General features: G+C 31.8%; 1 protein-coding gene across 3 annotated transcripts in view; it reads right to left on the reverse strand.

Annotated features, from left to right (window-relative positions):
* Positions 1–1,237: 1,237 nt before the first annotated feature.
* Scr (homeobox sex combs reduced) overlaps positions 1,238–18,803 on the reverse strand; it is an 89,869-nt gene continuing 72,303 nt past the window's right edge. For all 3 annotated transcript variants that reach the window (XM_073958718.1, XM_073958716.1, XM_073958717.1), the window contains one exon: positions 1,238–2,781. In XM_073958718.1, coding sequence (XP_073814819.1) covers positions 2,474–2,781 — 308 coding nt within the window. In that variant the 3' untranslated portion in view covers positions 1,238–2,473. The remainder of the gene's footprint in view (positions 2,782–18,803) is intronic.

Raw genomic sequence — 18,803 nt, forward strand, 5'->3', positions numbered from 1 at the left:
TATATCCAACATGCAGTCTAATTGACAGAGATTGACTTTCAATTTGAAAATCAAGGCTATGAGAATGTCAATCGAGTGAATATAAAAATGAAAGAAGAGGGCCATCAGGAGTGCAGTAATAAGCAATGTCTATCACAAAAAAGTTATCCAACTTTCGAACTGGAAGTTATTAAGAAATTGATTCTTAATGTTGAACTTGAGTAGCAATATGACGGAATACCAGAGTAGAAGACAATGTTGTAAGAATACCGATGTATTCTTACAGACAACAGTCATAACTCATACTCACTCGCCAATGCTAAGCTCATAATTGGTCATCGAGGTTTCAAGGAATTGTCTTTAACCATTTTTTATCTAATTACGGCATTATTTTCAGTTATAGTACGTTTACATATAGCCGAATTTTATAAACCGACTGGGGTTCAAAAGTAAATTCCAGTGGGTATACGCCAAATAAATCCTTATAAAGAAAATTAACCCGGTAATGAGCTAGAATATAAACATGCCATTATGGCCCAAAGTCACCCGGAATGTCTACCTTTCGAACTACCAATTTAGGTTTAGAATAACGTGTTTGGCATTGAAGTAAAAAATAATTGCGAAAAAAATTTAAAATGTTTCTAGATAAATTTAAATTAAAATTTCAATAAAATGGTTTTTTTTTTTTGGATTTACGAAATTTTTTTCTAGAGAATATTTATTAAAGCAATAAAAATATTAAATAATATCATAACGTCCTCAATAGTTAAAAGGTAATAGTTTTAAAAGCACTGCTGTAGTTTACGTGATGGGTGGGTGTCTATGATAATGTCAACAAAAACATTAACCAAGAAAATAAAGAAAATGAAAGAATCTTTTATAAGTGCTGCCCAAAATTGTTGGTGGTGTGAGTCTATGATAATTTAGTGGAAACAAAAACCTCGTGAATTTTGTAATAGAATAGCAGAAAACAAATAAAGACTTATTATCGTAAAAACTTACGAACTAAAACTTAGAAGCTAGCTATTGAAAAGAAGAACGAAGATAAAGAATCTTCTTCTACTGATACATCATCATCATCATCAACTTCTTCTACGTCATTATATATGTACTTAATAATTTACAAACTAACTTAAAACTATTAACACTAAGGCTCTTTTCGAATACTGATTGGATTCAAATGGTCTATCATACTGGACGGTCGGTTGATGAAATAAACAAACAAATAAATTTACAAAAATTAACAAATTTTCTTTAAAAAAAATTTCAATAAAAATATATTTATCATATTTGAACTAAGCAAAATCAGAGGAAAGTTACATAATGAAAGTATTTTTGCCAGTAGTATAAACCAAACAAAAACAAGCTTTATTTGTGTTGTGCAGTCAAACACCCTCAAAATATGAAAAGCGATGCTTTTTTAAATCAAAAGATAACATTTTCGGCTTTTCTCAAAGAATATTCAAAATAATTTAAAAAAATCAAACAAATTTCTTAAGCTGTTTCATATTTTGTTTTTATCACTGGTTGTCTGTCGTTGTTCATTTTGGGTGGATAGAAAGAAATAAAGCTTGCCTTTGCCATACGTTTAGCTCAAATCAGTTGTATTCGGAACTTCATAAATTGGATGATATAATTTTGATCACATCTTGAATATTCTTGAGTTATTTATGTATGTGTGAGTATATATTTCTCATCAAACAAACAACAGCGGCTGATGTCATTGGTATTTGTTGGGGGTTAGGTGGCGATGAGGGGTAGATGTGTGTGTGCGTTTTTTGGTGGGCGGGAATTTGTTCTAGCAACAATACAGGTTATCACCTTCTGCACCTACACCTCCTCCAGCTGTGCTACTAATCTCCGTATCATTGCCACCACGTAAACAGGTGACGGCATTATTTAAGAGTCCAGTATGTACCATACTTTCGCTTAAATCGTAAGTCTCCTGTTTACAGAGTTCGTCATTATGGCCACTGTGATGCTGCTGATGATGTTGTGACAATTGTGGGGGTAATTGTCTCATATCTTGGGAGTGATGGTGATGATGAGATTGTGATGCATAGCACTGATCTTCATCATCAGCACCAACACCATCATCCGTATCATGTATGGCACCCTCCACACAACTGCCACCACTACTGCTGGCCGCCGCCACATTATCATCAAGTTGGGCCAACGCCGTTGACATTAACCTCTGTTGTGGCGCAATAATAACTTGAGATCAGAATTCTTGGGGATATTTAACACAATCGGCATTTGATGCTGCTGACGACGCTACTGCCGCCGCCGAGGCAAATAATGCATTTGCCCCGCCACCGACGGCCGCTGCCGAAGCACCAACAACGCCCACACCGCCTACACCCACACCCCCACCACCAGTACCGCCCAAATCTTGGGCGTTCTGTGTTTGATAACCGGCTGCTGCTGCCGCCTGATATGGTTCCTGATACAACTGATTGAGCCTCTAACCAGTACCCGAAAAGTGCCACGCGTCCTATGCGCTCAAATGGGCAAACTGTGACGGATGAATATCGAATTGATGATAGGGATGACCGTAGGGACCCATGTGATAGGGCACAATGTTCATGGAGGCCATTTTGTGTTCCTTTTTCCATTTCATGCGACGATTTTGGAACCAAATTTTTATTTGGCGTTCAGTCAGACAGAGGGCATGGGCAATTTCGATGCGTCTCCGACGGGTCAGGTAACGATTGAAATGGAATTCTTTTTCAAGTTCCAGTGTCTGGTAGCGGGTATATGAGGTCCGTTGTCGTTTTGTTTCGCCGTTGGCATTGACAGTGCCTGAAAAAATAAGGGAAGAACAAGGAAATTATTAGTAATGATATTAAGTAAAAATTTAAAGCATACTTTAGGGGTTACATCTTTGGTTAATCGTACAAATTTAATTAAAATAATTTGTAATGTAAAACAAAATTTGAATGTAATTTTAAAGTATAAAATAAGGCATCAACTTAATGAAAACTATTCTGAAATATAAAAATAGGCATTTGAACTAAAGAGCAAAAACCCCGACATAGTTATTTTTAAATTTTTGTTAATTTTGTTTAAATTGTTAAACTTATGTTTGGCTGTGAAAAGTATGCAAAAGAAATGGAAATTAGTGTCATTTTGTAAAATTTTATATTGTTTTATTTGGGTAGAAGAAGGAAATTATTAGTAATGATATTAAGTAAAAATTCAAAGCATACTTTAGGGGGTTTACTATATTTTTTTGGATAATCGTAAAAATTTAATTAAAATAATTTGGAATTTAAAACAAATCTTGAATGTAATTTTAAAGTATAAAATAAGTCATCAACTAAATGAAAATTTGTCTGATATATAAAAATAGGCATAGGATCTAAGGAGTGAAAAATCCGACATAGTTAGGCATTAATTTTTAATTGTTTTTAATTATATTTAAAATTATGGTTCATCAAAATTTATTTTTTTATGAAAAAAATGCCTTGTAATGGATGAAAAATGCGGAATTTGGTGTCTAAACATTTTTTTGAAATTGTATATTATGTTGACAAAATATTATTTCAAGCGAACGTCCCGTAAGAACATGTACCAATAACTGGCTAATATTCCTTTTGCAATTTATATTGACCCAATTATTACCTGGAAATTCTGAAAGATCCACTGACCCAGAACAATCACAACGAATGTTGAAAAAATAACCCTTAGTAGCCTTCATAATAATCATAATAATGAAGAAGAAACAAAATTATGAAACATTTGTCAATATTCCCAAAACAAAAAAATAAAACCACAAAAAAATCTATACGAACAGAGGAAAATAAACTCCTCAGCAAAATATTTCAAACGCCAACATAGTCTGACTCTTGTCTGGGTAACATGCTTGCTTACATAAACAGCTCAAAGCGAAAAAAAAACAACATACTTCCCATATAAGATCATAACAACTGTCATATTTGATTATATTAAACATAAACGTCACCTATAGACAGACGAGCCGGACGAACATTCAGTAAAACGAAACAACTAACTAGTAGTAAACCAAGTTGTTGGCAAATGTGTAGTAATAGTAGCGTTTTCCCCTCCCTCCCCACCCCTTACTAGGCGGCAATAAACAACATTTGTGTGGCACATAGTAAGGCAAAATGTGAGCATTATGGCAAAAAAGCTACATTTATGATTGTTGCTACTTTTGTTTTTTTATTAGAACGCCCCCTCATTATAGTCAACGCGTTTCAGACGCCCCCTAAAAGTATAGAAAATCAAATACAAACAGAAACAACAACAATGCAAATTCACGAGCGAACAAAAACTATCGCAAAAAGCGTTTACATATGAAAAATGTAACGGTAAATTGTACCCACCACTCACTTGCCAGCTACAAACCAAACAGCCTACCTCAAACCGAGAAAAAATGTAAATTTTTCCACATTAACGAAATCGCTTAGGCTCGTGGCATTTAAATGGGGTTTTGTGTTTTTTTGTTTGATTATTTTCCTCTTTTCCTAGACACACTTGGCAATTTTAGCTTTCTTTGAAAGAAAGAAGAATTTACAAAAGTTTGAAAAGACAATCGTTTGAAAGAAAGTTCCTTATTTAACATGGGGTGTTTTTGTCCAATTCGTTTCGGCTTTTTGGCAAAAACAAAACATTAGACAATAGAAATATTCATTGTTAGTTGTGAAGAAGAAGAAGTGGCTAAATTATGTTTTGACACGGCATTTTTATGAAGTGAGCATCGCTAAGTCAGTATAGAAAGCGAAATAGTTTGAGGGAATTCAATAAACTGATGTTTTAAGGTTTTTAAATACCCTAACAACTGAATATATAATATAAAAAAATTCGTAAAATCCATTCCAAAATAGTTCCTAAAATACATGAACAAATTGTTAACTTTTTATAGCATCGTTAAGCTAGTATATAAAGGAAAATAGTATGAGGGTATTGAATTAACTAATATTTTAAGACTTTTAAATATCCTAATAGCTGAAATAGCAGCTGAAAAATCCTAAATTGTATTGCAAAACAGTTCATAAAATACATATTTTGTTTTAATTTCACAGTAAGCCATTTATTGGAAGCTCATTGAAAACACACACATAAATTTGATTTAACTACCCAGTAGGAAGCCTGGGTTAAGGGTCGACATGTCACCACGAACTATTACGAATACTTTTGTCAACAATCTTTGCTTTAAAATATACAATTTATTAAAATATACCAAGTCCATTATCTTACGCTATGGAGTTGACATTTGAAATCCAGTGGATTTCGTTAATCTAAATGTACTTTTATGCATACAGCATATATTGTTCCAAATAGACTTAAAAATCTAGTTCCAATTTCACTAGTGAATTTCGATGGTCCCTTAGCAACTATTGGCATATTATTTCCAATTAGAGTTGGGTAGTACCGTAACTACCTAATTCCTCCAGCAACTCTCGAGATTTTATTTATCAACTCAAAAGATCAGAACTATGAAACCGCGTGAAATCACAAATCACAAATTAAAAGGTTCATTGAATTATATCGGTCTAGGAAGTATTTAGAAAGACATAAAAATTAAGATGGTATTGGTGTCGGAACTATTTGGAACTAGATTTACCCAACTCTAGTTCCAATTTCACTAGTGAATTTCGAAAAACACGTATATATAAAATATCTACAGGAAAATACCAAGAATTGTCCACAATCGTTCAGTAGCACTATTGTCACCAGTGCTACAGTAGTAAGTCAGTAGAGATTAACATTTCCTACGGGGTATTTATAAAACACGACACGCAAAAGTATGCTTTTATGCCTCATCATATATTGGATTCGGAAATGTTGTCGTTTGTTTGTAAACCAGCGATAGGCACCATCTATTTCTATTGCATACTTTTGGGGTGTGGGGGTGTGAGTGCATGCTTTTTCAATAAGTTGAATTGTGTGTGTGGAGAGAACCGTTTACCGAAAGCAAGTGTGCGCTCTCTTGCCTGACGCTGTTGTAAACCTCTCAAAATATAAATAAACCTTCGGTTATGGAGAATATCGAGAAATAGGCTATGCAATGGGGTTTTCCTCAACTTAAATTTTTAATACAATATATTTTAAAATAACGCTCCATATAGAAAAAGAAGCATCCATAAAGATGTAAAGTCGACAAAGGTTTAAATTTTAGTATACCTTGAGTTGGAAGGAGATACTCGATGGACAAAAATGATGGACCTGTTTCTCTATTGTAAAACAATTATTTGATTAAAGAAAAAAATGAATAAAATATGTTTCAAAAAAGAGAAGCTGGTCGTAGTTCGAAAGAATTTGTTTTCGACCCGTCTTAGAGATACAGGCTATATTATGGCATGTTTCACTAAGACGATTCGAATACAAATTCTTTCCAACTACTACCCAACATCTAATTTTTGGAAAATATTTGAATTGTTTTTATTTCCTATCAAACAAACATTTCATACAATACCAGGAGTTTGTAATGCGAACGAATTTGCTTTCGAATCGTCTTAGATAAACAAACCATTACTATTTATTCGAAGGTAAAAATGTCTAAAAGTAGACTAGTAAGTTATGTATCCGGTATCGGCATCATAGTTTTCTATTGCATACTTTAGGGGTGTCATTGTGTGAGTGCATGATTTTTCAATGGGTGGAATTATGTGAGTTGAGAGAGAAATTCTTTTTGCTTGCTCGTGGGTAAATAAAATGCCGGTACCTGCATTGAGGCAATAACATTATCATTAAATGCTGCTAAGATGATCCTAAAATTCAATTGTCCATACAAAAAATGGGATTTTAAATTAATGAACTTATCAAGGTTCAACGTCTTACTACTTTTTGCTCAAAAATCCTTCCCTTACTTCAAAAGAGCATACAATTGATAGTTACCAAAATTAATATTTTGCCACTTTTACCATTTTAATAAGTAAAGAAACATACCAAATATTCCCATTCAGCTATTAGTTTTATTCAAATTTGTATCCTGTTTTGCCATTTGTAGGGTATATTCTATTCTGAAATACATCACTTCATATTTAGAAAACATGAAAACGATTTTTTCTTTCTTTTTCAAGTGTTTTTCAGTTATGACATGAAAAAAAAACTTGCTGAATTGATCACGGAATGAGGAAATAACATTTGTGATTTTCAGATGATATGATTATTGTAGCAAATAAAAACATGTTAACGCCTAGTAACGCCCCATTGTTGGTTGGTTTTCTTATTCATTTTACTTTCCAATAACAGACACTTATGTGGTAAAAGATGGGGAGGTGAAAATGGATAATAAGTCAATTTGCAAAATTCATGCAATTCAAAGCTACAATGTGGGATTCTAAACAAACAAAATACACCTCCACATTATTTATATAACCTAGCTAGCTTTCACATATGGTGTAGTAAGCAACGAAAAAAGTTTCTGCAAAAACCGAACGCGACCTACATCAAATAACCACAATCCCCTTTTTCCTTTCATTTATTGACTTTTCGATATAATATAAAATTAGAAACAAACACAGACTTCCTTTCCTTTTTAAAAATTAGGCTATTTTTAATGGAAAAACAACCACAACACAAACCCGCAACGCCAACACCAAATGCAGACAAAAAAAAAAGCGTCGGCATTGCAAATGTTGTCAAAAGTACATCAATCACTGGCTAAAATATCTAAATGGAATTTCCGATTAAACTTAAAATTAATTATCTCTCATTTAATTAAAGTGTATTTAAGCATAAAACCTCAAAAAAAAAAAAAAAAACAACAACAACAAAATAGAATAGACGCAAACATATATACACTGCAACCAACTACCACACTCCTCACTCACTCAATCTATATGACAAGACATCGAATGTCACTAAAGCGAAACATTGGCTACACTGGTTGCAAGCAACATCCCAGCAAGAGATTAGATGGCGCGGTTTCATTTCTTGTTGGTCTTTGAAAAAGCGCGCCAAAACAAAAATAACAACTTTGTGGCTTCTTTACACCAAGGAAAAGAAGAAAAGAGGAAAGGAAACCTAAATATGTTTTACCATGTTTGGAATTTGTTGTTATGTTGTTGTCTATCCTTGAAAACTCTAAAATAAATAAACTAAAATACCATGAACCAAATAACAAAACAAAAAAGAGTTTGAAAAGTGTTGGTTTCCTGTGTTCTCTGTTCGCTCAAACAAGAAGAAAGAGAACGCTGAAGACAACTAATGACCAAGTCATAACAAAGCAGACAATAAGCAGACTTTTTAGTGATGTATGCCTCAATATCGGAGAAAGAGGAGAACAACCCTACTGGTAGCTACATACTTACATACAAATATATGTACACGTATGTATCTATTAAGTAATATTGGCCATACGTCCATATACATATTGGATGAAAGCCTGTCTATCTTTCTAGCCATCATTGGTTTTTGAAGTTCATAAAAGTTCAGAACTCAAAAACGTTTAAGCTGGGAAATTTATATATTTTAGGAAAATTTAAATTTAATATATTTTGATGAGCTTTAGTTGCGAATATTTGTTATTAAATTTTAAATTACTTGCTATTCTTAAATGTATTTATTGTAAAATGGCGATAACGTACCCATTTAAAAATTGCCCCTAAAAGTATGCATCACATTTCACTATAATAAATACATATCTCTCATTTACTCAAGTTAACTATTGAATTTTCACTTCTCAACTTAGAAAGATAAAAGTACTACACTTCAATGCATGATCAAGCATGGATTGAACATTTTTCTGTTATACGAATTTTGTCGGTAACTCGGAAAATGAGTTAGAGAATCGCACTACTGATTATCTTTGTCAAACTTCAGGTTCTCGAGTTCTCAAAATATAAACTCGAAATTTTGACACAGTATTAAGTAGAATGCAAAGAAAAGATATAAATTGTTAACTCGTTAATTAACTATAAATAAGCGGTAAAGTGTATGTATTTTTAAATGGTCATTTCATAACATAAGTGTGAATTAAAAAATATATTTTTTATAGAAGTGGATTTTTTTTTTAAATATGTTTCATAGGCCTAGATTTTCTTAAAAAATATTTTTCATAGAAATGGATATTTTAACAAATGATTTTAATCGACGTAAATTTTTAAAAAATATTTTGAACGGTATTTTTTTAAATTATTTTTCAATAACGTGGATATTTTAAAATATATTTTAAATAGATTTTTTTTTTAAATTATTTTTGATAAATGCGGATGTAAAAAAAATTTCATAAGATCTTTTAAATTATTTTTCATTAACGTGGATTTAAAAAATATTTTTCATACGATTTTTAAAATATATATTTTTATAGGATTTAAATTGAAATATTTTATTTAAATCCTATAAAAATATATATTTACATTTTTATCAAAAAATATTTTTCAGTGACGTGTATTTAAAAAAATTCAACACTTGGACTTTTTAAAAAATGCTTTTAATAGACGTGTGGATTTTTTAAGAAAATATTTTTTATAAATAAAAATAGTTTTCAATGTCCATATTTACATTCGGCAATTTTCCTTGCGGCAATTGTCAGTTTGTCGGTGAGAGAGGGTGTTGAGAGGCCAAAGGGTACCATATACCTCACCTCTCTCTCCCTCAAACTGACAATTGCCGCAAGGAAAATTGCCTAATATAAATATGGACTAAATAAAATATTTTTCATAAAAAATATTTTTCTAGACGTACAATAAAAAGCAAATTTTTCATTAAAAAAATCAAGAAATATTTTTCACAAATGTGGATTTTTTAAAAATATTTTTCATAGATGTGGAATTCTAAAAAAGCCATTATTCACAGACGTCGGTTTAAAAAAAAAATATTTTTCATAAATAAAAATTAAAAAAAAAAAATCATAAATGAGAAATTAAAAAATATATTTAAAAAAATAAAAAATCATGAAATATTTTTGATAGATGTGGATTTTTTAAAAATATTTTGCACTGGATTTTTTTTAATTATTTTTAATCAACGAGGATTTGAAAAAAGAAAAACATTTTGAATAGGGCATTTTAAATTATTAAATAAATCCGGATTAAAAAATATATATATTTTGCATAAGATTTTTTAAATTACATTTCATTACATTTCATTAAATAAAATATTTCAAAGACGTACATTTTTATTAAAAAATATTTTTCTTTGACGTGCATTTAAAAAAAAAAAATCATTTAAAAAAATTCTACACTTGGACATTTTACAAAATTCTGTAATAAGGCGTGTGGATTTTTTTTAAGAATATAAAATATTTTTCATAAAAAAATTAAATAAAAAATAAAATATTTTTTGAAAAAAAATCAAGAAACATTTTTCACAAACGTGGATTTTTTAAAAAATATTTTTTATAGACGTGGATTTCTAAAAACCCAATTTTTTATAGACGTGGATTTCTAAAAACCCAATTTTTTATAGACGTGGATTTCTAAACCCCAATTTTTTGTAGACGTGGATTTCTAAAAACCCAATTTTTCATAGACGCTATTTAAAAAAATATTTTTAATAAATAAAAATTAAGAAAAATATTTTTCACAAATGAAAAATTAAAAAAAAAATATTATATATATAAAAAATTCAAGAAATATTTTTGATAAATATGGATTTAAAAAAATATCTTATAAAAAATATATAAAAATATCGGTGCCCAATTTTCTGCATATTTTAGGGAGTTCATTGTGTGAGTGCATGTTTTTTTAATTGTGTGTGTGTTATGGGGTATCGTAAAGTATGCAATAAAAAATTATGGTGGGCATCCCTGTATTGGAGAATTAATTGTGTAAGTGCATGGTTTCTCAATGGGTTGAATTGCTTGCTCGCGAGTAAAGGAAATATTGATATCTACTTTATTCAATAACACGCAAAAGGTTTTTCTCTCTCCACCCACAATTCAACTCATGGAAAACCAAGAACTCTCCCAATAATATCTCCCTAAAGTATGCAAATTAAAATATCTATTCCCGTTTTGAATCCTTCCAAATGATTCAATTCAATTAGATTTATTCAATTCCAATAAATAATTTTCATTATGCAGGCGAAGAAGAAAATAATTGATTGCTTTATTGATGTAAATTCATCTTGCGAACACCGAATACCACAACTAAACATTGTCTACCGTATTGTCATTGTCAGCTGTTTACGTAGTATGCAATTTAACAAAAAATACTACAAATAAATAAATGTTTTTATAACGAAAAATCATTAATAACAATCGTTAGCTGAGGTATGAGAATTTAAACACGATTTCAATATATAGATAGCTAGAGACACATTGTATTTTATATACAATATAATCTTATATTTGTGGTAAGTAAATATATTTATGTATATTGTTGTCAGTTTATAACTCTTTTTTCTATAGTTTGTTTTTTTTTTCTACTTCACTGAGTGTTAAGTGTAGTTTGTGTCTATAGATTGGATTTTACTGCTAGCTGAATGGTTGGTTAGCTGACAGAGTCTGTTTGTCGTCGTCTGTCTGTCCACGCGTGTCTGTCGTATTTTGTTGTACTCTGATACTGGGGGGTAGTGTTGTTGCTATTGTTTGACAAATGACATATACAACATATTGTGACAAGTTACTTGCGTTTCTTTTATATATAATATTTATTCGTTATTTTTTGTGCTATCATCTGTAAGCCGTCTTTATTTGCCATACAATTCACACATATTTTTGTTTGAACAAAGTTTTCAATAATGTTTTATTTAAGGGGTATCATCCTCTTCACTTAAGGTTAGCAATGAGCTAGAGAAAATGGTGTGTGAAAATCAGCTGATCGTTATTTTGTTATAATTTTTACAAATCATTCATTACTTGTCTGTTGGCTTGGTGTTTGCATTCATATTTTAAGTGTTCAAATTAATTTTATTGCACAATTTGTCAAAACTTTAATAAAACTAATTTATATCCGCACAATTTTAAATGCCAATGCAAAAAATAAACATTGTGTTGCATACGCCATGCTTTGTTTCACACACACTGTATCTTAATCTTCAAATTAAGCCCAGCTGATTCATTATTTACAACAAAAACATATCCAGATTAGGTTTTGATATTTTGCGACATTCATAAATCATTGTAATGAGCCAAAATCTCAGGTATTTATAAATGATAAGATCACATTTTGGTGGATTTGTTGTTCCCTTTAAATATTGAAACTTTGTAAAAAAAATAAATAATGAATATTGTTGATTTAAAGACTAGGAGAATTCTTTAATTTCATTTGCAAATCTAATATGTGAACCTATACCCTTTGTCCATCCATTGTTTTAGTAAACAAAATTAAATATTACTTCCTCCATAACATGGACTTTAGTGAAGATATCAAACAATTCAATTGAAATTTCATACATTTTTATAACCCTGACCTTTGCTAACTTAGTTTGACTTTAGATACAAAAACTTTAAAAGTTTTGAAAATCTTTTTTATAATATTATGCATATTTCCACAATAAGTTTTTGTTATTGTGTTTCTTTTTTTTTCAATACTTTTCTTGGATATGCACATGTCAATCTTGTACTTCTGCTGCCTGCTATTCCGGCCAGATTCATTCGCCCAGATTGTCCACAAGGTGTATGCTAATATTGTGTCAATCACTGTGTCTTGAGGCTTTCGTCTTTCTTCGTCTGTGAGTCTGGCTACAGATGTCAATATTGAGATCTGCATGTCAAACTGAAGCGCACAGTCCAGCAGACACTTTTTGCATATGCAAGTGGGTGATGTGGGATATTTTAGGTTAGGTTTGTTTGTACAAGTTGTAGGTTTTATTTGTTTGTTGTTTTATTTATTTGGTGTTGTCATGTGCAGTTGAGCGTGTGTGTTTTAATGTTTGTTTATTATTGTTGTAGTTGTCATTTTATTCTCCCAAAGTATGTAAAATATAAATACTTTACATATTTCAAGACAAAAAAGAGTTGAGATTTATTTTGAAGTTGGTGGAAAATTTGAATTTCATGAGTGGGGAAGTCTCAGATAAGGGGTACGAGTGGCACATCTTAGAGTAATATATAGCAATTCTTCAACTGGATATACATGTTACAACTGCATTGTATTATTTTGCCCGATATATCAAATAAAAAGAGCCAAATTATAGAGCAAATTCCTTAGTTCTGTGACTAAGAACCTGCAAAGTTTCACTGCCGAAACTATACACAGAAAACTTTAGCAAGTTTCATGAGCTAGTTTTATGACAATATGTTCAAAATCTTAAAATAATTATTTAACTAATTTGATTATTTCAATAACCTTGAAGAAATTTCCACACTTGTTCTAAATTTCGAAAGACATGGTTTCATACCATTCCGGATAGTGTTGTGTTGTTCAACAGAATGATTCACTAAAGAGAGCGGCGGACCAAGTTAATTCAAAGTAAAATATTTCATGTATCTGTACAAAGTATTAAAACTTAATATTTTTATCTAAACTGCAAAAGAAATGGTTTCGTACAATTCCGTCTAGTATTGTGTAGTTCAATTAAATTATTCACTAAAGTGCAGCCGCTCACTTTCAGGAAATTCGAAGTAAAAAATAGTTTAATAATTTTAAAGAAATGTCCACATTTTTTCTAGACTTCAAAAGAAATGCTCTCGTAAATTTCGGAATAGTGTTGTGTAGTTCAGTTGAATGATTCACGTAAAAGAGCGACTGATCTAGGTAAGTTAAAAAAAATATTTCATGTATCTGTACAAAGAGTTAAATTGAATATCTTAATTATTTTGAAGAAATATCCATTTTTTCTAAACTGCAAAAAATACTAACGACCTTTCCGACTAGTGTTATGTAGTTCAATTGAATGATTCACTAAAAAGAACCACTGAACTATGTACGTTAAAGTACAACTTTTTTAAGAACTTTAAAGAACTATTCGCCCTTTTATACTGCAAAAGAAATGCTTTCGTACCTTTCCGACTAGTCTTGGGTAGTTCACAAACGAGCCTGTTAAATAAGATGATTCACTGAAAAGAGAGACTGAACTAGGTAAGCCAAAATAGTCCTTTTTAGACCAGAAAAAAGCGCTCGAACGAATTTTCTCCGATTAACGTCAAATTATGAACTAAACTGTGTTAGCTTTTGCCGCCAGATTTTCAAACCCAGAACCTCCTTGTCACACTTTTCCAAAATAAGCCGCAATCATTACTTCAAATTGCAATTGATGCTGCTATTCATTTTTTTCGCCATGTGTTCAGGTTCTTTCTATGGCATATATCTAATTTACGTGCCTAAGATGAGCCTTGTCTGCCTGCTATGATTTGCATTAAAAGACTATTTTCGTTTTTTTTTAATCTTTTTCAAAAGTGTTTCTTTCAATATTTACCTAGCATTCATTCATTCATATAGAGTAGTAGCATTATAAACAACAACTAGCAAGTTGTAACATACTGATCGAAGCAAGTTTTTTTTTCTTGCTTTAGTGTCACTTTATAAATTCTCAGATCTTTGGGTTTTACATTTTGTTTTGCATGACTGGGATGCTTGGTAATGCTACTGATGATGATGATATCTTGTAGAAATAGAAATGGACTTGAGAAGAAGATCTGTGTAATGTTTTGCATACCCATGACATCACATGGCATCGCATCATCATCATCAGTATGCAGGAAAGTACATGCAAACATTCAAACACAAAAGTTGAGTACTCAATGTCGAATGCAAGAGGAAGGAAGAAAAAGAAAACAAACATATAAACAAAACAACTAAAAAGAGTGGAATCCGGAAAGAAGCTATAGATGGATGGATGCTATAGAAAAACACAACAATTGAAACTGATATGTTAATCTGATGTCAAAGTTTTCATTTCGATTTCAGCACATCAAGAATATGCAAGACATTCAGATCACAACAATGACAATACTGGTATTCACAACAATGCATTAAATAATATTTTCGTTTTGTTTTTTGCCATGTTTTGAAACTTGTGATCTTTCAATCATCATAATATGAATATGTGAGAATGTGAATTTTAGGGTCACATCCCGCAATTTGCTATTAAATATCTCTGAAAGTGGCCATTGACACCAACATAACTTTTGAATGGGGAATCGGGGGCAGGGGGACCTATAACAAAGTGGCTAGCCACGCATTTTCAATACGTTTTATTTTTGTTTTGGTTGATCATCTCTTTAGCTGTTATGGATGGACAGACGAAACTGAATGAATGATGTGTTGAGTCAGGTGGCCGTTATTGTGTGACATAGACAAAAATTTACGAAATTTTGAGTGACAATTTGAATCTTTTTTTTGTTGTTTTTGATATTTGTAATATTGCCAGCCGCCACCCAACAATACATCTTTTGCGAAAGAGATAAATACATAGCTGTTTGCTTTGTTGAACAGATCAATTTTGAAATGTTAAATAAATGTTGCGTGAGAAAACAAAACATTAGCACATAGAAATTGGAATTGTGTTTTTGGAGCATTTCTCAAAATATCGAATAAGGGCAAGAGGAACTTTGTTCATTGATCGAACAAAGTTCCTCGGCATTTTGAAACTTTTTGAAAACTGCAAACAAGTTCAATTGAATGATTCACTAAAGAGAGCATATGTACTAGAAGGTGAAAATATTTTAATAATTTTTAAAGAAATTTCCACACATTTCTAAACTGCAAAAGAAATTCTTTCGTACCTTTCCGACAAGTGGTGTGTAGTTCACAAAAGAACCAGTTCATTTGAATGATTCACCAAAAGGACCTACTTAACTTAGTAAGTCAAAGCAATTCTTTTTAGTTCAGAAAAAAAGACAAAGCAAATATGAACAAACACATAACTTTTGAATGATTCACCAAAAGGACCTACTTAACTTAGTAAGTCAAAGCAATTCTTTTTAGTTCAGAAAAAAAGACAAAGCAAATATGAACAAACACCTTCAAATTGTGAATTTGGTGCAGAATGAAGTGTTTTAGGGCATTTCTCAAAATGGCGCATAAATGAAGGCATTCGAAACAATAATCGGCATTTCCACACTTTTTTCAAACTGCAAAAGCAATGTTGTCGTACCTTTCCGACTAGTGTCGTGTGCAAACAAACTAGTTCCATTGAATGATTCACTAAAAGGAGCTTTTAAACTAGATAAATGAAGAACTTCGTTCGATCAATGATCGCCGAAGCCGACTTGTATATCTCCAGTAAATCGATTCTTGAGATGATAAGCGAGTGAAATACCAAGGCGAAATATCCCCAGAGGGACTAGGGAACTTCTCCCATACACCCGTTACATATTGGCTTTGTGATCTTCTTTTGATCGCCGAGTCCGAACGCCGTGTCTAATGACACCGCCAGAGAAGTTGTAAATATTTCAAATACTCAGGAAATGTCGCCTACATTACGCTGAGTATTTTTTCACCACAGCTGTGATATTGTCTTACCTAGAAATCGAACCCTGGTCAGGAGGGCGTACTTACTATTGTATCACGGTGGAGGTATACAGGTAGAAACACAATGAAATACGCCGCTTTTTCACGCTCAATTTCATGTAAAAGATTAAAGGCCAAGTACTACATAATTCAAATGAATTAAGTAGCATTTGAATTAGGTAGTACTTGGTCTTTAATCTTTTACAAGAAACTTAGCGTGAAAAAAGAGCCGTAATTCATTGTGTTTCTACCTTACGTCCACCCCAAGCGCCATACTGTTTACTTTTTTCGTGGAGGAAAACTTTGTCCCCAGGATTCGATATGGGATTTGTAGATAATATAGGTTCAATGACGTTTCTCTGCCATAAACGGCCGGCTTTCTTGCATAAGTAATTTCTGGTAAAAGGCTAAAAGGCAAAGTGCAACCTAGTTCAAATTGCTCGGGCGTTCTTTATTCTTTTACCGTTTTAAGCAAGGATGCCATTCTGATTATTAGAGTTGTGGAGTTCCGACTGAACGACTAGTTCCAAGGAACTATTCTGGATAAGGAACTATTGGAACTATATCCAGCTCTTGCGTTCATATATAGTTTATATGGTTCCTTTAGTTCATATAGTTGAACTGTTTTGGAACTATTCGGGACTCTGGATGTATATTAAGGAACTAGTTACTTTTGGAGAAGGAACTAGAAAGATTGAATCGCTCGGGAACTAGATTGCTGAACTCTATTGTTTATGTACCGAGGCCTTAAGGCATGCTTAGGTAATGCTGAGGAAATAGGAAGTCCGAAAACATTCCAGTGTTCTATTGTAGAAGATGAACAATTATTTGAGCGGTAAATTGCACCATTATATCCATGTGCTGTCGCCAAAACATCTGGAGGTCTTGGTGGCTTATACAAATCTTTAATGGTTCCGATGTCTGAATTGAGGTTATGGAAAGAATCTTTCCCCTTATAATGTGTGAAGTTCAAAATTCTTTTTAAAATAAATTTGAAAAAACTACTTCCAATTTAAGTTCCAGTTGACCAAGTCGGCATCTTTTATTCTATAACAGAATATCCCAGCACATTGTGGCCACATTTCTTCCCTCTTACCAACCAAGCAACCTACGACAACAAAAAAAAAACTGACAACCAGTCTCTTACACTTGGTGATTATTCAGACACAGCTTGAATTAAAGATTTATACACTTTAGAATAATTCATGCATACCTTCTTCTCCGTACGTACACACACAAAAATCATACAAAATTGCCATAGCTTGGATGATGTATCATATGGTTGTGTTGATTTATTAATGGCTTTGGATAATCTAAACTAAATATGTACGAGTACATCGTGGATGTGATACCTTGAGGTTGGAAGGTAATAAATGAATGAATGGACAGCAGCATTTAGGACGAATCATGAAATCAATGGAACATTTAATAATAATCAAAATGCTATTGCTATGAGTGTGTGTAGTATTATGAAAGATATTCCTTCCAAAAAATATAAACATTTAAAACAATTAAAAATATTTTGGAAGTTTAATACACGGGTGTTGCATGTACTTATGTGTGTTTAATGTTATTAATGTTTCAAACTTAACGCCAATGGAGGGAGGAAGTGATAACAATCTAGCCTCCCTTTTGCCAAAGGCATAACCGAGAAGAAGATTTTCAACGCCATCTCCCCCATACTCCTATCTTTCAGTTATAAAATACCTCCTCTCTCCTTCACACAAAATTACATTTTGTTTATATGTTGTTTGTATTATGTTCATTCAGCATGTTGTTTATGTATGACTGATGATCTGTAAGGTGAATATTGACAGATCTAATGATCTTGACTCGCTGCTTAACAATGCGATTATAAAGAGTTTATTGAACGTTTTTATGGACAATTTGTCGCGTGGATAAATATCTTAAATGTAAACGAACACACTCACACAAAATGATTTATGACTTTGAAAAGAATTTCGAGCGTGAAATATGGAAGTATGTAGTTTCAAGATGTGTGAAATTGAATTGTTGAATGGTGACATTTGTGTGAAACAACCATTGAGCCAAGGAAAAAAGGAAGTAAGAAACAGGCAATGAAACAGGGAAAAAACTAATTTTTGGTAAGAGAGAGAGAGAGAGAGAGAGAGAGAGAGAGAGAGAGGAAATCCTTTAAAATAAAATACTTTGTAGATTAGGATGGCTTTTCATTTATTTACCAAAAGTTTTATGTGTGTTATTGCATTTCATCAATGGTGTTATGGAAGATTCCACTCAACAATTGATTTCTTTATAAAATCAGAAATTTTATCCCACAAAACTTCAAAAAAGTTTAAATGTTTCCCATCTCCATTTCGTTTGCCAGTGTAATATTTTATGTGTTCATTGTTTTTCGGCTATCTTACCACAAAAACAAACACGACAAAAGCATTAGACAAAAGTGTCAGTCAGGTTATCAAATACTATTGAAAAAGTAATATTTCTTCTTCGTGGCTATTCACGAAAAAAAAAAACAAAAAATCCAAAAAACAAAAA

This window comes from Musca autumnalis, unplaced genomic scaffold (genome assembly GCF_047663935.1).
Source record: "Musca autumnalis isolate F117 unplaced genomic scaffold, ASM4766393v1 scaffold_1, whole genome shotgun sequence".
Taxonomy (NCBI): domain Eukaryota; kingdom Metazoa; phylum Arthropoda; class Insecta; order Diptera; family Muscidae; genus Musca; species Musca autumnalis.